Source organism: Zeus faber (assembly GCF_960531495.2).
Source record: "Zeus faber genome assembly, chromosome: 9".
Taxonomy (NCBI): domain Eukaryota; kingdom Metazoa; phylum Chordata; class Actinopteri; order Zeiformes; family Zeidae; genus Zeus; species Zeus faber.
In genome coordinates, this window is record NC_137197.1 from 13638041 (window position 1) to 13664931 (window position 26891).

At 44.3% G+C, this 26891-nt stretch overlaps 1 protein-coding gene across 1 annotated transcript in view; it reads left to right on the forward strand.

The window, feature by feature from the left end:
• The first annotated feature begins 277 nt into the window (after nt 1–277).
• The window catches only part of arhgef17 (Rho guanine nucleotide exchange factor (GEF) 17), a 72042-nt gene continuing 45428 nt past the window's right edge, over nt 278–26891 (forward strand). Inside the window, exons 1-2 of the mRNA XM_080007366.1 lie at nt 278–416; nt 756–6120. Of these exons, the coding sequence (XP_079863492.1) occupies nt 790–6120 (5331 nt within the window). The 5' untranslated portion in view covers nt 278–416; nt 756–789. The remainder of the gene's footprint in view (nt 417–755; nt 6121–26891) is intronic.

Consider the following 26891-nt stretch of genomic DNA (forward strand, 5'->3'; position numbering starts at 1 on the left):
CTTTCCATTTTACCATCAGATGAAGCCCCTTCCTCCGTATCCCCAAAGGGACCGTGACAGCCCCCACCCTCCATGTTAGCACCGCCCATCCCCTGCACTATCCCACGCACCAACACACACACACACACACACGCACACAAAAAAAAAAACCAAACACGGGGGAAAAAAACAAAACAAATATTGTGTGAAAATAAGAAATAAGGAGGAATGACACCGAGTGGCGGAGGAGCTCGGAGCTGAGGCCGGAGGAGTAAACGACGGAGGAGGCGCGGACCTGGAATGAAACAGGTTTGGAGAGTTTGGGGAAACTTTTGAGTCCCTTTCTCCCCCTCCTCCTCCTCCTCCTCCTGCTGCTGCTGCTGCTGCTGCTGCTGCTTCGTGCCTGGATGCGGTTTTGTTTTGGGAACCATCAACATGTAAGTTATTTAGTGTTTTCTTAATCGCTGGAGGGAACACGGCGAGTTACTGTTTGATTTTTTTGATTTTTTGATTTGTTGTTTTTTTTTGAGGTCGTTAAGCTTGAACCCGTTTGACCAAGAAGCATTTCTATGAATCCACTGGTTTTTTTTTTACTTGCGGTTTCACGGTTTATCCCGAGGAATGGACCACAGTGAAGGTGCTTGTATTTTTTATATATATCTTTTTTACCACTGAATTGAGGTGAAAGTCAAAACAATTGCATTTATTTCTTTATTTTTTCATTTTTTTTTCCATTTTTATTTACTTATTTTCTCTCTTTTTTTTGTTATTTTAAGGGCAGAAAAAGAAACCCCAAGAATGAAATGAACAATGGCAGACAGGGAGAAGCGAAAAAGAAATGTCTCCTTCCGGAAGCTGGAGCCCTGGAGCGCCAACAGGAGTGGTGGAGCTCTGCAGTCCGAACCAGAGGATCAGGATCAGGATCTGGATCTGGAGGCTCCTGGCATGGCCCTTCCCCCTCCACAGTCCACCACCACCACCACCACTACTGCTGTGGGGAAAGTGGAGCCCTCGGCCATGCATAATGTTAGTGTTTCAAGGAAAGTTTCCAAAATCACTGCTGCCCCGACCGCAGAGCTAAAGAGAGGTTCCGCGATTTCTCCCTCCATCCGCCAGCTCACTCAGAGGTTTAGCAGCAGCTCCGCCAGCAGCTCCTCCTCAGCCCAGAGCCACAGGGCTGCAGTCCAGAGGAGCACCACCCTGCCCCGGGCCAGAAGCACCAGGAGAGACCCTTCTTCAGCCTGTCGAAAATCTTTCCATGAGGACATCAGCAGCAGATATTTCCACAACATCGACTCTGCAAACTCTCCCACTGAGCTCACGGGTGAGGGGCACAAGTTTAATTCTGGCACTGACTCTGTCTCTGGGTCTGACTCTGAGAAGAAAAGTCAAGAATGGATCTGGTCACAGCCGTCACTCGAAGGCAAGAGTACTACTAGTGCTAGTACTAATACTAATACAAGTAAGAGCGATTCAAAGATTTATCCGCTTGCATCTGAACCCAGAAAGACTTTGACCGCAGATGAGGTGGAAGGTGTTTCTACCACTGGGGAGCCTCCTCCAGCCTGTAAATCTCACAGGAGTTACTTCTCGACCCACCACTGTGACTTTCCCGTCCATTCTGACAACTGGCCCAGTGTCACCAAGATCCGGCAGTTTTTCGGTGAAGGACAGACCACAGCTACTCAACACAAGGCAAGTAATGACTCCTGTGAGAATTTAATAACTAACAGCAGCGGCCATCTCGACCAGCATAGCACAAAGGAGAGTGACTCTCTGTCGGATAGGGGAGATAAGCATTCAGCGAGCAGCTCTGGAAATGAAGCCTGCAGCTTCTCCCTGCCAGAGAAACACAACCACAAACTGGGACCTTCCAGCAGAGTAAGTAGTGACTCTGCAGAGAGGGGGCACAAAGATTGTAAATTCAAACACAACATGGACTATTATTCAAAACCTGACCATCAGCAGAGCTCAAATAAAGAAGATGCATATTTACAAACACATAGTAATAACACTAAGTCCTCAACAAGTGGAGCTAATTTTCAAGACAACAGCTGCAGCAGTGGCCAATATCTCAATATTGGCCAGGCTTTATACAGAGGTCGAAGTGCTAGCAGTGGCGGAAAAGCTGCTTCCATAACCGGCAGGACAACAGTGCTGACATCTGACCTCAACCCTGACCTTCAATCCCCTACTCCTCCTCCATGGAGCTGCTCGATGGGCAAGGCCACCTCCTTCTCCTCAGTTCAACAGCCAAGAGAGGGGGAGAGAAGGGAGAGACAGGGGGTCGGGCTGCCCAGGGATAGTTTACATTCCTCACATAACTCCTCCCAAGCACCAGTCCCCTACTGCCCCGCCTCTTCTCCAGTCGCTGCCTCCCCTACTGTAGCTCCCTCCTCTGAACTAAGAGCCCCAATTGGAGTTGCCGCTCCTCCCAGCCTCCGTTGGAGGGTTAGCTCTGGAGAAGAAGAGGAGGAGCATATCAGGAGAGGCAGAGAAGAAAAAAAGGGTGCAGGCTATAGTGCACTCTCTGGGGCTGCTCCTTCCTCCTCGTTTAAAGGAGGTGACAGAGGCATTTCAGATCGAGGAGGCCATTTCTCCCGCAGTAAGAATGGCTGGTGGCTGGGAAAGGGCTTTGGCAGGTCTTCAGGCAGTGAGGAGGATAGCCCTAGTTGTATAGGAACCTCCAGCCGAGATGCTGTTCGGCGTCGCTCACTGAGGAAAAAGAAAAAGGGAAGTGGACTTTTAGTAGTTTCAGGCCGCTGTGACGATGATGATCATGATGGCGAATCAGAAGACAGTGATAGCGATACGGGTTTGACTATGGAACACATGGACAGACACCAACATCAAAACCCAGGAGAACTCTCCGCAATCTCTTTCCGGAACAGCACAAAAAAAGAACGTGTATCTGAAGATACCCAAGACCTGTTGCAGCGATGGGAGCGCATCTCTTCACCAGTGTCTGCCACATCACTACCAGGCGTGGCACGAGTATCGAAGGTCAATATTCCCTCCTTCATTACCAGCCCTGATGACTCACGATGCAGTAGCCGATACTCTAGTACAGAGACACTTAAGGAGGAAGACCAAGCTGGCTGTGGTAACACAGTTGAAAATGTGTTACGGAATCCGGTGAGAGCTGGAGGTGGCATTTACAGAACTGTTATCAACAATGCGGCCTCCTCATCAATGCAGAGTAAAACCTACCATGGGAATTTTACAATGTATCGGTCTCCTAGCTTTGGCCATGGGGATAACTTCTCCCGTGTGCCTGTCAGGGTTCGCCCCCAGATTGTACCAACAGTCACCCCTTCTTCAACCATACTTCCTAGGGTAGGTGCAGTGTCCGAAGAGGTCGGGGGATCTGGCTGCAAGGTATTGAGAAGGTCAATCGAAGGAAAGGGGACCCAGGATAAAGATAGAAACCGAATCTCCATGTCCAATCCTGATATTGCCTCTGAAACAATGACACTTCTCAGTTTCCTGAAAACAGACTTATCAGAGCTCAGAGTGCGTAAACCTAGCGGAGGTGATAAGCCAGGGGTTGCTGTGGGGTCAGCGATGTACAGAATGGGGTCACGGAGTCATGGTGGCAGTGTTTTAGGATGTCGCCCATCCCTCAAAGACCTAACTGCCACCTTGCGGCGTGCAAAATCCTTTACTTACTCTGACAAAGCCAACTCAGCAGTGACATGTTTCTCAACAAGTAGCGCCACCCAGAGGAGCTCTTCTGAGCAGCAACTTGACATGGATAGGGAGCAAGCAGGCAGTGTGTCTAGTGACAGGGAAGTGGAGAGTGATGGGGGTGACTTTAGGGCAGGAAGGGGAGAAAGAACAAGGCATTTTAGATATGATGATGAGGAGGAGGTGATGCCAGCGCCATTGCAAGAACGGTATGTTCAGGAAGCCAGGCAGGTTATTCGAGATATCTGTCAAATGAGTGCTAGAGAGGATGATGATGAGGATGATGATGTTGTACCAGTAATTGATAATGGTAGCAGTCAGGATGTGTCATTATCTACTAAATGGACAACTGCGGATAAATGGGACAGAGAGGGCGTTAGTATTGAGGATGAGGTAAGGAGAGGTGGGAAAGCAGAATTTCAGAGTGTGAGGGACAGGAATAAAAGTGAGAGAGAGAGAGAGAACGGGGGGAGGGAGAGAAGCGAGGGGGACAGGGAGAGCATTCAATTGGATGAGCAAGAGAGCTGGGACCTAGAGTACAGGGAACCAGTGAAGAGAGAGAGCAGAGAACAGGAGAGATCCCTGTTGAAGGGCGACTCAGAGGAGAGCATGTTTCACGACCGGTCTGTAGATGAATTGTCAGGCCATGAATCCAGTTTAACTGATGAAGGGATTGTTACGGAGCCAGAAATGGGTCTCAGTGACCCTGCTGAGAGATGTTTTGCAGGGCCAGTGAGGGTTCATTTGGGGCCACTGATACCTAGGGATGTCCTAGGGCAGCCTGTGACCACATGGAAGCAATCAGCTCTTCATGACGTGGATGGATTGAACAAAGAGCAACAAGACAAGCCAGATAACAATGTGAGTAGTACAAGTCTGCTTAATCCTATTGTTGTGCCACCTTCCTATACCCACTCTCACCCCCTTCGGGCTGAGAGTGACAGGATTATAATGGAGATGAGCAGTACTGTTTCTATCAATAATAACATGGATTTTGGGGGAATCAGCACCAGTAACACTGAATTTCAGGGCACGTCTACCATAATGGGGGAAGGAGGAGGACTTGAAGCCCCCGCCACTCCTAGCGCTCTCAGGCGACGAAGAAAATTCTCCTCAGCGGGTAATAATAACTCTGACTCTAGTAACGGCAGCAATGGAGAGTCTATGACAGTGGTGGCTGGGAATGGAGAGTCAACAGTTTACCGTTCGCTCAGTGACCCAATGCCCCAGCGATGCTGCTCTGTGATGGACGAAGGGAGTAGCAGTTTCTCCTCTGTGGACAGCAACCTACTCGGATCTTTGTCCGTCAAAGGGGTAGGGAGTTCTCCAGAATCTTCAGTCATTCCGTTATCAGAAAGTAAGGGTAGTGCAGCCAGTGATCTATCAGTGTGCAGTGATAGTGGGCTTCGTGATGACAGTATTCGTGACTACAGTGGGGTAATTCGAAGCATAGTTGCTGAACCAGGGGCAATGGACAGACTTATGGCAGATGACCATGGAAATGGCAAAGCTCCCAAAAAGAAATCATTTAGTGACCCTAGTCGTCGAAGTGATATACCTTTACTCTCTCAGAATGATCCTCTCCTCAAAGCGCACACCAACAACAATGAACCTATCAATGAACTGGATCAACCTGGCCAGATCCCACCTTCTAGCAGTGAGCCTATCCTGAGTGAGCAGAGAGAAGAACTTTGGAAGCCAGAGCGTGAGCCTACACCCCCAGTCCCTCACCATCGAAACAGCAGCAGCAAAATAAAGCCTGGTTCTCAAACGGAACACACCCTTCCTTCAGGAAACCATGTTGATGAACAAGATGATGGGATCAACCAAGGGGAAGTAGGAAGACAAGAAGAAAGAAAGAAATTTAACTTTGACCTCAAACTAGCTGAAGTACTTTCCCCTAGAATGGGCCGTCGGACGTCAAGAAAACGTCCGAGTCGGCCATCCCATGTTTCCACTCACGACAATCCCTTGGAACCTGAAGAACCAGTAATGAAGGAGCCGGAGGATCTTGATAATGTAGCTGACCTTACCCCTCCTCTCCCCCCCCCCACCCAGTCATTGAAACCCAAATCCAGACCCAAGCATATCCGCCATGCTAGTGAACCAGCCACCTTTATCCCCATCTCCCCACCTCCCCGCTCCCGGGCACTGACCGGGGGACCAGCAATACCACCCACTGTCGAGCCCTCGCTCCTGGGTAAACCCTCAGGAGATGAGGCCCCCTCTCTGGAGGATGTAACCAAAAGGTATATATTAGCTCTGAGCTCCACTGAAGGCGAAACCGGAGGCTCAAGTCCTCTGTCCGGGCCTGGGGATGGAACTGAAGGGCCATTTTCTGCTCCAGAGGGCCCCAGTGAGACCCCCACTGAAACTGTAGATGCTGGGCCACAGAAAAAGGCTACTGAAGAGACTCAATCTGTGCCTGCCCCGCAACCAACCAAGCCGAGGGTGGTGAGTAAATCAAGTCCCTTAACTTTATGTGTGTTTTGTCGGTGTATGTTCGAAATGTGAATGTGTTTTGAACTACATTCATAGATGTAAACAATAGTTTGAGCGTGTATATGTACATGCAGTATGCATGTGGTTTGTGTGTGTGTGGGATGGTTGTGTGTGTCTTGACAGACTCTGTTTCAATATGTCTTCAGTTCTGTATTATTTGGGATTGTTATTGTAGCATGTAGCACCCTCAACAAGCTGATATGCTATTTGTCATTCTGTCATAATAAGAGAAACCTAATGTTCTTTTGCTGGTACAAGAAATCAGTGTTTATACTGAATGCTGCCAGATGGCTCTATGAGTCTGGATTTGATTTTAGAATTGGCCAGGCTCCATTGTAGTCATAATTTATTTTTTTGTTAGTTTCTTTTCCTTGGTGGCTTATACAGGAAAGGTATTCTCTATTTTTGAAAGATGAGACAAATGGTTGTGATGTTCAAGGTTCCACATGATTTAACTTTGGTTTGGATTTAAGTGAAAGCGAGTGTGTGGTGGGTAGATGATAGTCTAACTTAGATCCCACAGGTTTTTTTAAATTTTATTATTATCTGCCAACACTCATGGTTATTTTCAGAGTGCATTTGCAAGCAGCGACACATGTTGCATGGACGTTATTCATTGCATAAAACAATTGTTAGACACAGGGCACTAAGCAGTGCGCCAAGGCCAGTCTATGAGTCTGTTTAATTATGTTATCAAATATTAATTGTGTAGTTGCCAGTGGAATAATCAAATTGTGGCTGTAAGAAAACAGTTATTTGAAGTTAATTTTGAGTGTGTGTCTGAGAGAGAGAGAGAGAAATCAGATTATTTAGTTACGGTTATAATTCAATTGGTACGTTTAAATTTAATATCTCATGTTTAATGGAGACACGGTGCATTAACTGATGGACAGAGAAATATTGCTAATAGACAGACAACTGGTCTGCTTTACGTAATTTTTCTGTCCTCCTTTACTGTTTGTATAGTGTGTATATATATATATACTGTGTGTGTGTGTGTGTGTGTGTGTGTGTGAGTGAGAGATGGGGGTGAAAAGGAGATGTTTGACTTGTTTATTTAAAATAGTATTCCTATAACATGTACACATTGTTTCAGAAGTGTTTGTTAAAAAGCATCACTTTATGAAGATTGACATTAATAGTGGGCTGCTGACAGAATATTTAGGAAAAAAACATTTCTTTCTGTCGACATACAGTATATTTGCGTTCTCTGTTCTTGTTCCCTCTCACTTTCTGCACACCTTAATCCATAATTTCAAATCCCTGTTCAGAAGGGAGTTCAATATTAAAAGCAATTTAGCGTAACATTTAATTAGATGCAGAAATAAAACAGCAATATTGATGTCTGACCGTACTGGAAGCTTCCTGTGTGCAGTGCGGACATTTATTATGATTTATTTCAGTGGCTTCAGGGATTTCAGGGTCGGGATCCATGTGTTGTGTGGAGCAGTAAATGTCTGCCTCTTCTACCATAACAAAATATAGTTGTTGTTAACCAAGTGACATTGTTATTCAATGTATTGCAGCAGGTATATTGGAGACAAGCAAATAATTAAAAGTCATTATTGTACATTCTCTACTACTCTTCTTGAATATAGTTGAATTAGTAACCATTTTTCTGGGGACCTGTTGGAACCCTTTGATGGACCCCTGGGGGGACCTCGGACACCAAGTTGAGAACCTCTACTCTTTTTCGTACATGCATAACAAAACACGCGTTGGGTGTTTTATAATAACCTGGCTTGTGCCCCTGTGTGAGACTGGTGGATATCAGGACGTGTTTGCAGGGTTGCGTGCCGCGCATTGTGCCAGCTTGCGGTGTTTAGAGCTCGGGGCCTCACGCTCCGCTCTCTGCAGTTCCGGTGCTCTGTCCTTGTGTTTTAGTTGGACTGAACACCGGAGAGGCTGTGCCAAGCTGGAATGGAGTGCATACAAGTCCTGTTAAAAGAAATAAAGAAAGGGGGTGAAGGGGAGAGAGAGATGGAGAGGGAGAGAGTGGGGGAGCTTTTTCCTTTTCTGGAGAGGCCCGCAGCCCAGTCTCCCACTGAATAATTTTAAACTCTGCATCATCCTCTTCCCCTTCAGACTAATCTCCTGGTCCACCCTCTGGTAGTTTGGGAATAGTTTTAATATTGGATTTGTGCCATTACATCACACTTATAGATGCACCCCAGGACTATTTTCTTTCTTTATTAATATTTTAAACTAATTTTCCTGTGTACTTACTCTCTCTCTCTCTCTCTCTCTCTCTCTCTCTCTCTCTCTCTCTCTCTCTCTCTCTCTCATGATGTCTAATTTTTTAGTTCTTTCTCTGGCACATAGCAGCAAGGTGAGATCATGCCTGCAGACTTGGTGAAGGACAGAGAGCTGGATATAAGGGAGAGAGTGAAAGAGGGGGAACAGGGCGTTCCAGAGAGGGAGAACAGAGGTGGCAAAACTTAAAAGCCCAAGAAAGGTGGTCCACAGAGCTGGAGACCAGAAGACAACGGAAAGAATGAGTTCAAGAATTCAAGAAATACATAAATTGAGGCCGGAGAGAGAATGAGTGAGGAGTGAATGAAAAAGGGATGAAGAAAAGAAAGACAATTAGTTGTCTGAAGTGACATGGCTCTTTTCAACTGTCCATGCTAATTATTTATCATGCCCTGTATTTAAAGCAGCAAAGAAGAACAGAGTGTTTTAACATTCTGTGATCTAGGGCAGCCTTAAAAACAACATTTAACCAACAGATAACCAACATCTCAGACGATCTAAGCTCCTATCACAATATCGTGTCAATATATCATCCAGCCCTAATTTGAACTACATGACCTCTGCGTGTCCAGTGTCCATAAAGCAGCCATTGACAGAATGAGCCCCGTAGATATGCACACTAGGTGTGAAGAGGTCAGTACCCAGTCGCAGAAAGTAACCATGGGAATTTAGTTTTAGACATGTCGAACATTAAACATAATGTTATGAGGAGGCACAACAGACCAAAATGCTTAAAAAGTATGGGCAAATGTCTTTCAGTGTCCATTTATGTCGTTTTCCCTTTAGCAGGCGGTAGGAATTAGGAACCTCCCTTCCTCCCCAATAAGGTTTATGGGCGTGTGAATAAAAAAGGTTTTGATTAAAGTCTCTTATTGACTGGACACACCTTAAACTAGTGTCTAGTCCTTTTTGCTCAATATGCCTCCTTCCATCCTACCACTGCAGCATTAATAAGAACATATTTATTCACCCAATAACATTTCAAGTCTAATACCAGTGCAATAACGCGGGGAAAGGGCAGAGAAAAGGGAGTGTTTGAATAGACCGTTAATGTACCTTGTCCATAGCATCAGATGACTTTTATCAGACCTACTCGCATGGAATCAAATACTTTCCCTCCCTTTTCCTTCCTTCTTTCTCACTTTTTACTCATCTCTTACTCCTCCCTTCTTAGACTCCCCTTCCCCGACCACCTATCACCCTTCACAGCCCTCATCCTCTCGCCATTTTTTCTGTCATCCATGATGGAGGACGGAGCCGTTTGCTCGGTGAAGTGGCCTTTTAGTTCAGTGAAAGGACTACTGCCACATACCCATATCCACACACACACACACACACACACACACACACACACACACACACACACACACACACACACACACACACACATACACACACACACAAAGAGAACACAGTGTGGGCACTACAGATAGAGGGGTGCTTTTAACTTTTTAAGGTCAACGCGGTTGGGGTTGGAGCCAATAAAATGAGGGATGATGAGTGAGTTGAAGGGGAAAGATGAAAAAGGGGACAGATGAAAGGATAGTTTTTGTTTGTGCCAGTCGCATTTTTTCACGGAAGGGGGGGGGGGGCTGGTTCACTCTAATATGAGGACACACGCACAAGCGTGCAGGCCCTGATAAAATGTCCATCAAATTACCTGGATTAAGGTTGTCTGATAATGGAATAATATTTCATTAGTTATTTCTTGAAAGAAAACCACTGAATAGCGTAGGAGTTGGGAGAGAAGTGTCATTGAAGCCATTCCTCGTCTAAAATACATTTTAACACTCTTATGATGTCTATGGGTCGCCTTCTTTCTAACATTTGGAGATGGAGAGCTTATTTTCTGGAAGTCTTTGTTGCTGCCCGGTCAGGCCTGATGCAAGGCAGTGACAGTGGACTTTTATCTGATGGAGGCTCTGCAGGTCTGGGCTGCTGTCCGGCAATCTGTTATGCTTCGTGACATCCGGGGTCAGCGAGTCACGGAGGTCAAAAGGTTGTGGGTCTGTAGGGCTGGATACGAGCTGTTTAAACTGGTTCGTTTAGTCTTCACAAGCAGTTGCTATATGTGGTTTGTCTGTCAAAAGTACTGGGTTGGTTAATTCTTACATCTATATGTTGGAAATACTGATTTAAAGAAAAAACAGTTAAAAAAATAAAGGGGGGAAAAATATGCAGTTGTTTCAGCAGAAATGTTTTTTTTTTTTTTATAAAAATGTTGCACGCATACGTCCACATACACTGAGTGCCGCATTCTCAGGGACAGCTTGATGCTCATTAAAAAAAAAAAAAAAAAAAAAACAAGCAAACAAATAGACACAGTGTTCTGGAAGAGGATCCTCCCGGACTCTGCAGGTGTTCCGGGTTCTGCCAGCAGCACACGCCCCATGCACCGCGGCCCGGGCTGGAGCACTTGTTTGGTTCCATAAGGAGACGTAAAATAAAATAAAAACACACTGTTCTGGTGTGCCGATGGCTGGCGCGTTGCTGACACGCACATCTTCTGTAAGTCAGAGAGGGAGACAGTGCGCAAATTGGCCCCCCGATCGCTCACTCTCCGCACCTCCCCTCGGGATGTCATACTAGCCGGCCGCCTGTTTCGCCTTCGATTAATCTTTCAGCCCTAAGCGTGAGGATCTAAGGGACTTTGACAAGCTCCAAATTGTGATCGCTAAATGACTTGGTCAGAGTATCTCCGAAACGGCAGGTCTTGTGGGGTGTTGTGGTATGCAGTGATTAGTACCTACCAAAAGTGATCCAAGGAAGGACAACCAGTGAACCGGTGACAGGGGGGGAGCGAAGGCTATCCCGTCTGGTCCAATCCCACAGAAGAGCTACTGTAGCACATATTGCTGAAAAAGTTAATGCTGGTTATGAAAGATGTCAAAACACACAGTGCATCACAGTTTGCTGCGTATGGGGCTGTGTAGCTGCACACCGGTCAGAATGTCCATGCTGACCCCTGTCCACCACCAATAGCACCTACATGTGAGCACGTGAGCGTCAGAGCTAGACAATGGAGCAATGGAAGAAGGTGTCCTGGTCTGATGAATCATATTTTCTTTTACATCATGTGGATGGCCGGGTGCATGTGTGTTGTTTACCTGGGGAAGAGATGGCACCAGGATGCACTGTGGGAAGGAGGCATCTGGTGGAGACTGTGTGATGCTCTGGGCAATGTTCTGCTGGGAAACCTTGGGTCCTGGTGTTCATGCGGATGTTACTTTGACACGTACCACCTACCTAAACATTGTTACAGACCCAACTACATCCCTTCATGGCGACAGTATCCCCTGATGGCAGTGGCCTCTTTCAGCAGGATAATGCGCCCTGCCACACTGCAACAATTGTTCAGGAATGGTTTGGGGATCATGACAAAGAGTTCAAGGTGTTGACTTGGCCTCAAAATTCCCCAGATCTCGCATCTGTGGGATGTGCTTGAACATCAAGCCCGATCCCAGGGGGGCAACTTCCAGGACTTAAAGGATCTGCTGCTAACGTCTTGGTGCCAGATACCACAGGACACCTTCAGAGGTCTTGTGGAGTCCATGCCTAGAAAGGTCAGAGCTGTTTTGGTGGCACGGGGGGGAAGTACACAGTATTAGGCACGTGGTTTTAATGTTGTGGCTGTAGCTGAACCCTAAGCCTTTTCTGGTAATACCTTGCCCACGGTATAAATTGATGTTGAAAAATTGAAGACACAAACTTGAATTCACCCTCACCTTGTGTTGCCACTGTGTGGTAGCAGGCGGCCAAATGTTGTCATAATCCAACCAATGAGTAATTTCCTCAAGCGCTGTGTTGCGCCGTCTTTGTTTACACTTGCTCCCATGCTCACGCAAGTAACGTAAAGCACTGTATCGTAGGATATTGGCGTAAAGCAGTTCTGTTGGCTTATTTTGTGTGCTGCGCCACATTGAGGCTTTACAATGTGTTTTTCTTTTCTTAAACTCAACGGCAATGATAAAGAAGTATTTGTGCTTTTAATGCATACTAGGAGATAAATAGTCTTAGCTTTTCTGGTTTTCTTTGTCTATGTGGTTTGAACTCTGCGTCGCTCTTTCTGACCGTTTTTGCTTACTCTTTTCATTCTTTTTCCTCTCTCCATCTTTGTCCTTGACTGGGATCCACCCAGTGTAATTACAGAGCGTGCTGCTTATGTTCGGAGATTCCTGAACCGGCACTTTCTAACTGAGATTACAGAGTTACTATTCTAAAAAAATATAAATATATCAGGGTCACTTTTTTTTTTTTTAATGCAATTTGCCATTTACAGGGACTATGTAAATATTACGCTCATTTTTCTATGCAATGAATATAGCATTGGTGTAGTAAAAGCTGGCATTTTGACAAAGTATGATGGGCACTAATCAAATATTCTATTTATGTCTTTGTAACTATGTAACTTTTAGTTTTCCTGGATATTTTCAGTCTTTGGTTGTTTTTCTGTTTTTATTTGTTCTTGGAGGATACAAAAAGATTATTTAAATTATACTGATTGCATTATTTAAATAATGCAACTATACACCCAAAATATACCTCTCTTTTAGCCTTAATGTCCTCTTTATGGAACAATATATTTCAAAATCACAAACAAGACAACGAAAGAAGTAAACGTTACTATTTAGAACCAAAAGTATTGAGCGTTCTTATTTTTCCATTGACTTCCATTCAGTCTGAGGTATAGTGGTGGTTCCCATTAGCTGAAAGGAAGCGCAGGCATATTCCATAGTTCAAGGTCATATCTCAATTTGCAACACGTAGAGAGCTTGTTGAGAGCTTGTGCGTATTCTGTAGGCAAGCAACTTTAATAGAAGAACGAGAATCGAGTGAGTTGATAGAGGGGATAATAATGGTTGACAATATCACAATAATGATTCCTCTGTAAGTCACAGAGAAGGTCAGTCCCTCTGTATGCGCATTGAAGTTTCACACTTCCTTGTTCATATGTACAGAATGTGTAGGCATCTGTGTTTAAGTGAGAGGTTGTTTATGTCTGTATGTTGTCATACTCACACGTATACTGTAGGTGCACACTGGTATGGGTGTATTTAAATGCTTTGGGCTGATGGTTTGACAGACATCTTGTCCGCTTCTTCCCTGAGTCAAACACACAATGGACAACTGTGTCACCCATGCTGCTGCACACAGCATAGTTTACAGCGTGGTCGGAGACACACACACACACACACACACACACACACACGCACCAAGGCTCTAGGCCATGGGTGGGTACTCTCTTCTTCCTCCATCTTCACTTCCCTTCTCTTTGTCTCTACCTCTTTTCCTCTCCGTCTTTCTCTCTCGCCATCCCTCGCTCTGTCATATGGCAGTCATCCGTCGATTTGGATCATGCTCGAGCTGCCAGTTGTGGAATTCGGGCTGCAATGGGAATAGGAGTAGAAGAAGCTGGAAAACCCGCAGCACCGTTTCCAATTGGCTGTTGGGATCTCGGATTAAGGCACAGGGAGAAGAGGAGTGGAAAAGGGAGGAAGGAGCAACTGGGCCTAAAGGGGCCTTGCAGGCAGGTTGTGTGTGTGTGTGTGTGTGTGTGTGTGTGTGTGTGTGTGTGTGTGTGTGTGTGTGTGTGTGTGCACATGGACACACAGCTGCAGTTAATCAATTCTTGTTGCATCCAAAGTCCATCAATATAGTAGGAGTTAAAGGTAAACTACTTTTGAGCTTATTTTTCACTGACTTTGTCCTATGAGGCAGAGTCTGCCTTTCCAGTGAGCAAGTTGTATGGATTTGTATGTTTCAGTGTGTTTGTTTAAATGTTAATTATGAATAAATTGTCACTTTTAAAGGACAAGTGCACAAAACAAACATTGTTCTGGCTCAGAAGGTGCTAACCCTGTCGAACTCTAACCGTCATTTTTGCGCACGCCATTCTCTGGCCTACATTTCCCCAGCTGTTTCAAATGACTATCCTTTATTTGCTCTCTTTTGAAAGAAAGCTGGTATTTTGCCAGCCATGATGAATTGTAAAATTTCAAAATTTCTTTTAATGTTTTTTGTAAAATTATACTTTCACTGGTTGGCGTATAGTTGGTACCGTTCAAATGCGACTGTCATTTCAAAAATAAGTTTGTGAAATGTGGCATCCTGAGTTATGCTCAACTTTTAACACAGGCACTTAGACGCCAATTAAAGGCTTGTTAATTTAAATGTGTTAATGCTCACCTTGTGCCACTGAACTGGCATGGACATGGAAGTGGAAGTGGATTGGACTGTAGATTTAAATTGCTAGAGTGGATTAAAAATATAAAACATCAATATTAGTTACTGGCAGGAAGATAACGTATAAAACACTTGGACATTTTAACTTTATCTTTCTCTAATATATTCTCAAATTTGTTGGACATTCTCTCCACGTAGGAAAAACTGCACGCGGCTCACACATTTTATTGTGGCCCATCCGCCTGCCACACGCCAACTCAGTGGCGTTTCCAGTGCCCTCCGACACAGACACACAGGTGATGGGGTTGGAAAGTACCAGTTTTATTGCAGAGCGTGGTCAAGGTGGAACGACGCCGGAGCAGATAGGAGAGATGGCATGACAAGGGCTCCTCTCCTGTGTCTGTGGGGATGGGGGTTTTACCTGTTGCTCTTTGATTGGTCTAACGAGCAACAAGCATACAGCCACACTGATCCTGGATCCAATTACCTAGACCGAAGACAGGTGTGGCTGCAAAGTGCTGTAGTTCCAATTTGTTCGTCACCTGGATTATAATGTCCAATTCATCATGAATGAAGAAGGTCCTTTCTGTTGTGTTGAATAATTTTGGAAAACGCTCGGTACTATTTTGGCTCAAAAAGGGCAGTGGGTTTAAAATCGGAGGTTGGCGTCTTCCATTTCAGCCGAGTCCTTCAGCTCAACATGTCGATGACATCGCCCTCGTTACATTGATCTGGTCAGAGCTCACTCCTCTCACGCCATCACTTACATTACCACTACGCCGGTGTCATCATCCTAAGCTTCTGTTCGGTTCAAACAGGGGCTTCAAACAGCGTTGAGATAAAGCAACTTTTATTTATTTTTATTTATTTTTTAAGAATTCCCACTTTCGTGCCAATCGGAATTTCCGTCATCGCTCGACTTAAAAAACATGTTAGTCAATGGGGCAGTAGATGAATTATAGTAATTTCAATTTTTTTTCTTTCTGCTTTTCCTCTGCTGGCTCATCCGCAGCTCACTAAGATGCTTTCCGGAATACGTGAGCTAGGTGCGCTGAAACTAGTGTCAGCTTTTTCAGACGGAGGCCTTTTAATGTCTTCCGTGTTAATCCAGCCAAGATAATGACGACAGCAGCAACGCTTTGCTCACTGTCTCAATACTTTAGCCCTTGTATTGTGCCAATCAACCATGAACTCAGACTGTTTTGGTGCCTTTGTATTCTAAATGGTCCGTCTGTTCCAATTCCAGAAAATCCACAACAGTGACCCATTTCGCTCTCAGCTCTGTCTCAGGTGAGATTAACCAGGAAGCCTGATGCAGAGCGAGCCACTGGGACGATGCGCTCTGACCGCTGCCAACCTTTGTACTCAGATTTATTAAAAAAAAGAAAAACAATCTCTGCGTAGAGGACTTCTTGTTTTCGCAGAAACTCTTGGGTCAGTCTCGAGAAAATATTTTGACCTGGACCTCAAATAATAATAAAAAAAAACAACTTAGACCCCTTATTTGAGCATCTAAGGGATTTATAGAGGAACATTGACAGGAGAAAAAAGGCAGAAACCCATGTTGTCACGTTGTCCATCTATAGTGGTGTCATTTCTCCACACTGTGCACCCCCCAGCCTAGCTCTCAGTCCCTCCTAACCTTCTTTCTATACCCTAAGCCTGAGCTATGTGCTATTTTCAGCCCTTAATAGGATCAAGAGAAGTCATGGGCTAATGACAGGGTTTACTTATTATTACTACTGAATATACACATAACTCGCACACATTTTAGCAAATGCAATTCTACGCAGTGAACAGAGTAGTTAAGGAAACAAAGGATCAATTGATATCTACCAGCCAGGCATGGTTTCTGTGTGTGTGTTTGTCTATGTGTGTTTCATAGACTGAGTATGTAGTAGTATGTATGGTCAGTGATAAGAATCGGTTTAAAAGCACTATGTTGGAACTTTAATGTCACCCAGAGTGTATTACTGTATTGCTTGATGTTAAATAGTGGGAACCTACAGGTGTGAGAAATAAGAGGTGTGTGTTTGTGTGTGTGTGTGTGTGTGTGTGTGTGTGTTTCCACCCTGTATCTGTACCAGAGATGTTTTGGCCGTGCTTGAAAGCAAATAACTGAGAGTAAACTTTTGTGCCTGCGGGTCAAACATTTGTGATCCTGAGAAAGTTTGGAAGAGCTTGCTGATAAAAACAGAACGTAGCCTGAACCCGTGCCACCTTGTTATGTAAGTCTAGATACATAAAACACCTGATAGGTAGTTCTTATTGGGCAAATCTAGCAGTTAAAAAATTGCCTACAAGGAAACGAGGTATCGCCTGAAGATTGAAAGTATTAATCTCTTTAGTGCTCTGCAACACGTGGTGGGCTTACTTGAAGGTTTATGGGGTGGTTTCGCGGACACAGATTAGGCCTAACCTTAGACTGAATCACACTTTTAATCTGGACTGACTGAAATGGCCTTTCCCAGCCATGGTTTAAAGTTGTCTCACACTTGCCCTACAAAATTCAGATTTCCAGAAAGAAGATTCGGCTAATACAGGTTTAAGTGAAGTCTTAGATTAAACCTGTTGACCTTGACAATAGGGAGAATTGATTATCTGGACTAAGACCATCACCGAGACCAGACCGAAGGAGCTGACTCGACCTTCATTACCGTAGTCTTGGACTTCCTAGTCTAGAGCTGATTCATCTTAACTTAAACAAGAAGGCATTTTTAAGTTCTGGATAAATGTAAGTATGATTAGTTTAATCCTGATTTAGATTAAACCTTGTCTACGAAACCGCCCCTATGAGTCAGAATCAATGTTTGGAAGTTGTCATTTGGGATAGCTGTATACCTGAAATGTGTACAGTTGGAATTGACACAATTAATTTGAACCAGTGTTTGAATGAAAACATTTCCTCTCACTGTAAATATTTATATTTCTTAATGACCGTCATCGTGGTGTGAATGTCGACAAACCTCTCCACAACGTCCTTCCTGTCAAGGTGTGTGTGTGTGTGTGTGTGTGTGTGTGTGCGCGTGTGCGTGCGCGCGTGCACTGACCTGGTGTCCTTTGGCTGTCTCCAACACATTCCTCCATAGGCATGGATTGTTAGCCAATCATAACAGCCATAATGATTGCCATGGTAATGATGATGGTTAATGATGATGACTGCCATTTATCTGCAGATTGGAGTTGTATTTCTGTGTGTGTGTGTGTGTGTGTGTGTGTGTGTGTGTGTGTGTGTGTGTGTGTGTGTGTGTGTGTGTGTGTGTGTGTGTGTGTGTGTGTGTGTGTGTGTGTGTGTGTGTGTGTGGGGGTATTGTCCATGTCCGTATACACCCTGTGACAGCCGGTGGATTGTGGGTAAATGGGTCTGTTTTTTGCGGAACAATGTAGTCCTTCACCTATCAATAGGCTTCTTATTTTCATCCCGGCTGCGACTCCCCTTTCCCTTCCGAACATTCTATCCACAAGCTGGCATCTCCCCTTGTACAGTTCCGAAATTCCACGCACTACAAAGATTTTATTTATATGAAACGTTATTTGGACGCAGGAATTCCTTTACAATCTTGAGTAAATTATTGACATCTTTATGACCTTGTGTCCAAACAAATACACTACAAGGGTGAAGCCAGAGGTCAGCAAAGGTTATTTGGATATTTTGGGTGTTATTTTAGTCACCTTTTATTAATGTATTATTTTGAAATAATGTCAGTGGTTATTCATTCCCCCAAGGTCATTTTCATGCAGCAAAAATTCCCAAATGTTACAAAGTTGTGAATGAGGAACTAATCCCTCTAGATAAGGTCAGTCCACTAAAAATAGCCACCTTGACCACTATGTCAACCTTGAAGGCAGAAAATCTCTCTCGTGTGTGTGTGTGTGTGTGTGTGTGTGTGTGTGTGTGTGTGTGTGTGTGTGTGTGTGTGTGTGTGTGTGTGTGTGTGTGTGTGTGTGTGTGTGTGTGTGTGTGTGTGTGTGTGTGTGTGTGTAGGTGTGTAATTTCTTACCACTTCCTTCCAGGAAATGAAGAATTGAACCAGGTTTTCAAAAGGATTGATTGCATGCAGACACTCATTTAGTAGTTGGAGCCTTAACAACCAATGATTAACCGGTGACTAACTTCTTAGGAACCTGTATCGGGGGGGGGGTGTGTAACTTGAAACTGAAAAGGCAGAAACACACTGGAAACCATAGTAAACAGAGTAGATGGCGCTAAGAGGCAATTTGGTGTTTTATTCTATTTGTGGTTAATCAGATGAAGTACCACTTCTCCTTCTGAGTGTAAATTACAGGTACAATGGTTCCTGTTGCTTCTAATCTCCTGCGGTGAGTCATAGACGGGGGTCAAGATAGCAGCTCTGAGTGATGCCAATGGACTCAAATTACAACGCTAACGCGCAGAAGGGCCCAATACCCTTCAACATATCAGTAAAGCTTCAGGCTTGGCTATGTTGTTTGGTTCTTTCTCCCCTTTGTTCTGCCATTGAACAATGTTTCAAAGAGCAAAAAAGCAAACACCATAAAAGTAATAAAGTGTTTTGGCTCTCCACTTATTCATACAGGGCTTGGAAAAGCATGTGCTTTATATTAGAAGAACAAAATATGTTGGCTTTAGATCGGGGTGAAAGCAATACAAGGATATGCCGCCTTTTAAGGAACTGCTTTGTACCTGTTACAAGGAAGCCATGGTTATCTCCCATTGAAACGGCGGGACAACAAGTGGGTTTTTGGTGGGAGGCATTTGACCGTGGATCACTACCGTTCTCCAGCTCTCCAGAAGTGCTGGAAGATGGAGGTGGATGGTACTGGTCAGCGTTTCAGTTATCCGGTAATTGCCGGTTTTTGACCAGGAAAATCTGAAATCCAACATATTTAGATCTCTCCAGTCATGATGTCTGGTGAAAATAATTCCCTCCAAGCACAATTTGAATTAGTGTTGGTTGGATCATTTCGATAAAGAATTCTGCAGATTTGCTCATTTCTGCGCCCGGCAAGTTGCAACAGGAAGCCAATCAGTTTGGATGATCTAAAGCTGATCTGAAAGCTTCACCTCACGTTTGTCGATATAGAACTAAGCCCCGCCCCCTCCCTCAACGACAGGTTGTGCTTGTAAACACAGTAGATACACAGTACACATGGAGCGGAGACAGCCACAGCGTCTAGAACTCTGAGGAGAAACACAAAGATTGTGTCGTTTGGACACATACATCCAAAGTTAAGCGTTTATTTTTGGGGATATTTAAGTTCTGACCCAAAGCAGACTGTAAATATTCATTGTGTAAAATATGTTGACGGGACGTCCCGACAAAGACGACAACACCAGAAACTTTATTTATTATTTTGACCTACTTGGTCATAATTATTTTGATTTGATTTCATGTAGTGATTTTGTAGTTTTTATTTATTTATTTTTAAAATGGCGTTTATTTTATTTTGAATATTCAATAAAAACACGATACATCTACATGCCTGGATGTCATTCTCTATATAGCCTGCTAATATTATAATAATTGTTTTTAAGCTCAATAAACACAGATAATATTTGACCGGAATCTCTCCCATTTGTCCGTGAAATTGAAATCTTCCAGGAGACGTTGACCAGCACCAATTTTTTCTAACGGAAACCCTGCTACTGCTCCAAAAGCTCTGTTTGGTTCTTGTAATCAGTGTTTCAGTGCTGTGGACTTTCATAGAGTTGATAATGGCCGCTGGTCTGTCTTCTCCAAGTTGTCCATGGCAACAGAACATGAGACTGTGTGTGTGTGTGTGTGTGTGTGTGTGTGTGTGTGTGTGTGTGTGTGTGTGTGTGTGTGTGTGTGTGTGTGTGTGTGTGTGTGTGTGTGTGTGTGTGTGTGTGTGTGTACGTTTGTATATGTTGCCACTGGAATGTAGTGACATCAGAGGGGCTAAGGTTTCTTCTTGGGAGAGAAAGAGGTCTGGAATGCTGGGACAGTAAAACAAAGTTAACTTCTTTACAACCCCCCATCATGGATTCCTTGATGCAATGCTTTTTGGCAGCTTTCGCCATCTGAATGTCTCATGTCCCATGATGTCCTTTGAACATCTCGCTCGCTCTCTCTCTCTCTCGCTCTCTCACACTCACACTCTGTGTCTATCTTTCTAATTCTTGTCATATTCTCTGTTCTTCTCATCCCGCTCACTTTCTTTCACTTACCTCTCTATTTTTATCCACACTTCTGCTGAGCACACATCTGGATCCTATTGAGAGACAGAACTGCCACTTAGCCATAAGACGCAGTGTAGCGTGTGTGTGTGTGTGTGTGTCAATATATTCATATGGCAAGGCACCAACCTACACATCACCCCCTGTGAGGAAATGTGGAACAAACTGAACCCATTTCTCTTTCTGTGTCTCACAAAAACACACAGCTATTTAGAATTATCCCAATTGGCACAATTGTACACTTTTCTACATCAATCAGCCCCAACAGTAAAACCTCTGACAGGTGAAGTGAATTACATTGATCATCTTGTTCCAATGGCACCTGTCCAGGGCTGGGAAATATTAGGCAGCAAGTGAACAGTCAGTTCTTGAAGTTGATGTGTTGGAAGCAGGAAAAATGGGCAAGCGTAAGGATCTGAGCCACCTTGACAAGGGCCACATTGTGATGGCTAGACGACTGGGTCAGAGCATCTCCAAAACGGCAGGTCATGTAGGGTGTTCCTCGTACGCAGTGGTTAGTACCTACCAAAAAGGGGTCCAAGGAAGGACAATCGGTGAACCGATGACCGGGTCCTTGGTGCCCAAGGCTCATTGATGTGGGTGGGGAGTGAAGTCTAGCCTGTCTGGTCTGGTGGTTATGCTGGTTTTGATAGAAAAGTGTCAGAACACACAGTGCATCGCAGCTTGCTGCACATTCTGACCCCTTTACCGTGGAAAGTGCCTGCAATGTTCATCTGAGCGTTCCATTACCATGAAGTAATGGAAGAAGGTTGCCTGGTCTGATGAATCACGTTTTCTTTTACATCATATGGATGGCTGGGTGTGTGTGCATCACCAGAGGAAGAGATAGCACCTGGATGCACTATGGGAAGAAGGCAAGCTGGCGGAGGCAGTGTGATGCTCTTGGCAATGTTCTGCAGGGAAACCTTGGGTCTTTGCGTTCATGTGGATGTTACTTTGACAAGTACCACCTACCTAAACATTTTCGCAGACCAAGTACATCCCTTCATGGCAATGGAATTCCCTGATGGCAGTGGCCTCTTCCAACAGGATAAGGCGCCCTGCCACACTGCAAAAAATTTTCAGGAATGGTTTGAGGATGACAATGAGTGACACAAACGCGATACGAGTTCAAGGTGTTGACTTGTTCTCCAAATTCCAAAGATCTCAATCTGATGGCGCATCTGTGGGATGTACTGGAACGACCGATCCATAGGGGCTCCACCTCGCACCTTATACCCCTGTCCCACTGCCCAAAAACCCGGTAACACCCCCAACATCCGACATTTGTCATAAGTGGGAGGTTAAACCCGTGTTTCAGCCCGGGTCAAATAACCCTGCAATAGACACAGGTTTTTAAAGACTCCACCTCCGAACTGATTCTCCATACTGTTCTACTGTAGTGTTGGGTAGTTCACGAATGATCTGATCTTTTGAACGGCTGAAAAACATTTTTAGCCGTTCCTTTTTTTAATGTTGTTTATTTGTTTAATGTCATTTGTTTAAGTTTTTGTCTCCTCTATTGTTTTGTTACCAATGTAATGTTTGTTACTGGCACCATGACACGCTTCTATTCCGACGTGTTTGTGACGTCGAACGCGACACACCAGAAAAGAACTGCATTTCTCCTGGCAATGCAAAAGATGTCGATCACCTATTATTAATGGGTTGAAAAAAACTAGGTTTGGGCCAATTTACGATTAAATCATCTATCGCCGATAGACTCCATGATCGCCATTGACATTGATGACGGACGTTGTTTTTTTTAAATTGTATTTATTTTTATTTTTATTTTTATCCACCATGGAAAAATCAGGGAATTGAAACAGTGTAAGTGCAGTTTACCCTGTTCTGAAACTGGAGCGGGGAGGGAGGGAGAGAGGAAGGGAGAGAGGGGGTGAAGGCTCTCCCCCTCTCTGCTCAGAGCTGTCCAGTAACCACTGGTGATCGGGTCTCTGTTCTCTACCGTCCCATACAGAGACTTTGAGGGGTGGCACTCAAAAAAATGAAAAGGCACATGGACCCCAGCTCCGGTTCTAGGCATTTTGCTGCTCTGGGCAAACGGAGCAGCACAGCGGAGCCGCTGTACGCACATCGAGATGCGCTGAGGTTCATGAGGGGGATATATCTTGCCCAGACAATCCGCTACCTCGACGCCCATTTATAATAATGAAAATAAATAAATAAATAAATTAAAAAGGAGCGCCTGATAAGGCCACCGTGGGGTCCATGGGGCAGGTGCTCGGACAACCCCCTCCCCGCAGGTACCTGCTGCTCAATATGCAAATTTTGTGTTTCTAATATAGCAATATATGATATAATCATAATCACAGAGAAAGATTAAGATTTATTTTATTTTCTTAGGTGTATGGAAAATGAAAAATGTAAACTAACTCAGAGAATTGGAGTGAAGTATTTTTTTTAAATTTCTTCTCCAGACAGCAGTGCGTGCCGTACCGTGTCTTTTTATGTTACATCTCCTTATTTTTGTTTGTTTCCTACATGTATGAAACAAAAAATTTTAACACAACTGAGTTAAGTGACAGTCTTGGTCCTTACTTCTTACCTGCACTTGTTACTATTGTGTAAATACTTAACTTGTAAATAATAAATCCTGCATTTCTGAAACGGGGAGACCGCATTTGCCACATTGCATTACGTTGTATGCGCACGCGTGTCCCCAATAAAATCGTATATCGCCGATCTCGGTAACTTAAATTTTTGCACGTTCGCCCAAGCCTATAAAAAACCCGGGTAAACCCACTGCTTTTGGTTTAAAAAAGATATGACAAGACTTAAAGGATCTGCTGCTAATGTCTTGGTGCCATATACCCCATGACACTGTCAGAGGTCTTGTGGCGTCCATGCCTCAATGGTTCAGAGTTGTTTTGGTGGCACCAGGGGGGCCTACACAATATTAGGCAAGTGGTTTTAATATTGTGGCTGATTGGTGTACATTATAGTGATTTGTACATGTTTTTGGTAATATTTTTCCCCCTTGATGTAAAAATGGTTAATGAATAATCCACAACCACTTTGATTTTATTCTTGGTGTATAATGCCTGAACTAAAAATTGTATGTATTATTCAATACAATACAACAATATACAGTACAATAAGGATTATTCAGAATAACACTAACAGCATAGGGCGCTTAATTAAAATTTCTACAAAACCTTTCACTTGATCTCACGTAAAAAAAACCAAAAACAAGATCATTTTAGATTTTCTTTTCCCTTTCCTAAAAGCCATCTATCTGAAGCCATCAAACTAGAAGACTAGTTTAACTTAAACTTGAAAAAACAAAAAAAACCTTCTCAATACAAAGCTTTCTCTTTGCTTTCTCTGTCCAGGAAAAAGTCCTAAACCTCTCTGTGACCTCTTATCCCTGACCTTTTTAGTCAATACCAACTAGGTATTTATGTTGAATGTGATGTGTTCTGATTATCAAAATATTTTTCAGCTTTCATGCTTTCACAACATTGATATCAAAATTCTTTGTCTTTATCTCTTGCTCCTACCAAGGCTGCAAGTAATCTAGGTGTCATTATCGACGACCAACTGACATTCTCGGACCATGTTGTCGCCGTCTCTCGGTTGTACCGTTTCGCACTATTCAACATCCCAAAAATCAGGCCGTACCTGACCCAATATGCCACTCAACTGCCGGTACAAACCTTGGTGATTTCCCGCCTCGACTACTGCAATGCTCTCTTAACAGGCTGGCCGGCTTGTGCGGTGAAGCCACTGCAGAGGATACAGAATGTGGCGGTGCGACTGGTGCTCAACCAGCAAAAGAGGGCACACGTTACTCCGCTGCTTATCGAACTCCACTGGTTACCTGTAGCTGCTCGCATCAAGTTCAAGTCTCTGATGCTTGCCTACAGAGTGATTGTTGGGAATGCTCCCACCTACTTAAATGCTCTTAAGAGCACATGTTACCCCCCTCGGATGCTGCGTTCGTCAAATGAGCGTCCCCTGGCTCTGCCGGCTGCACAACCACGGCAATCCAGGCTGTTCTCATGTGTAGTTCCACGTTGGTGGAACGAGCTGCCAAAAACCACCAGAGAAGGGACCTCCCTCTCTGTCTTTAAGAAGCACTTGAAGATACAGCTCTTCAGAGAGCACCTCCTCTCCTAACTTTCAATTACTTAGCACTAGCGGTATTTTTTTTTTAGTAGTAGTAGTTTCTGTTGCAATGTAGCTCCCTTGTAAGTCGCTTTGGATAAAAACGTCTGCTAAATGACTAAATGTAATGTAAATGTCATGCAACTATCGCAGTTGGAGTAATCCACTCTCGCTTTCCGCCCAGGATCACTAACATGATGTTATTTTTTTTGTCATTTGGGGACGTTGGAACCTGTAGTTTAACCAACACACAAAGAGCTGTAACCTCCTGCAGGAACAGCAAAAAAAAAATCTGACCTTTTAATTTTCCTTCCACTTAACTCTCCGCCACCTCACTGTGACCTCTTGATAATTGCTGTCACTACCTGTCTGCTGGCGAGTTGAAAAACAGCTGGGACGCAGCGTTAATCTTGCTAATGACGGACCTGGAAACGCCATGTTTGTTGACGGGGGAGGAACGCAGAGAAGAAGGAGGAGAAGGATGGAGGAGGGTGAAAGGCGAGATAAAGCCACTGGTTTGGCTGCCACTAATTGAAACGCATAGTCATGGGGATTTGCAGATTGACCAAGTGTGTGTGTGTGTGTGTGTGTGTGTGTGTGTGTGTGTGTGTGTGTGTGTGTGTGTGTGTGTTTAGGTAGTGGGAGCAGGAGGGGGTGATTGCAGGGTCAGAGGGTCAAACTGTGGCCCCAAGGCCCCTCTCTCGCTTTCTCCTGATTTGGGTCTTGGTCATTTGGTCGTGGCTTGTTTTTCTCCATATTAAGAATCAGAGCTTTGGTCAGTGTGTGTGTGTGTGCGTGTGCGTGTGTGCGTGTGCGTGTGCGTGTGCGTGTGTGTGTGTGTGTGTGTGTGTGTGTGTGTGTGTGTGTGTGTGTGTGTGTGTGTGTGTGTGTGTGTGTGTGTGTGTGTGTAGGCTCTGTGTCAGTGTATATGCTATTAATAGGGAGAGAAATAGTACAGGCCTGGGAATGTTGTCCTCTCTGGAAAAACAAACTTTTCTTTCTCAAAGTCGTCCTCTCTTATCCTTCCCTCTTTTCTCAGTCAGATGAGAGGGAAGGAAAAAAAGAGAAAGACGACAAGATGAAGGGAGGTTGGGGTGGCAGATGGCATGAGAAGCAGAAATCCAAGGGCGAAGGACCAGGAGAGTTCTCGCCGTGTTTCGGCCAGTCCCGTGTTCCGCCTCCCCTCGTTTCTGCTTCCCTCCTTTCCCCTACTCTGCTCTCGTCTGTTGGTTTTGGGTGTTTAAGCTTCTGTTTAGTTAGGAAATACTTCATCCATTCAAGGGCAGTCTCCAATGCAGGGCAAATAATCTGAGACACTTAATAGAAATTCTGAGACACTTAATAGAAATTTAGACCCATCGTTTGAACAATTCGATGTTCAGTAGAGGAACAATCCACCCTGATGGATGTGATGATGAAAAGCAAGTTAAAGTGGTAATCCATGAGATTGTCTGTGTTTGTGGGTGGATTACACTACAAGTCCCAGAATTCGTGGGGATACTTTTTCGTCCGAGGGTGCTCTTCTTTTCTGAGAATGTTCATCACTATTGATGGTTTGCTGACCACAACAAGCTATGCAACAAGGTTTGCATTCTCGCCGGGAAAGGTGGCGGACCCTGCAACCAACAATGCAAACAGTATATAGAGAAGCACATGCATAATGCAAATACATTTAATGGTTGTTTCTTAAAAAGTTGCACATAAACAAAGCATAAAATATTATCGATTTAACAAAATAATCCCATGCAATACCACTGATGTTTTTATTCAACTTGAGAAAAATGGACTTCGGTGTTAGGTGGATGGGTTATCCAATGCCATATCTTGAAGAGAATTTCACTGGTGGAAAGGAAAAAACACCTTTCCCACTTGAAGTCTTCTCTGTTCTCTGGATGTTTACTCTCGCTGTCCTTCTTGTGTGCACTCATGCCACCTAGATTCCTGTATTTCTGTTTCTGGGCTGTGGCCAGGACATTCTGGA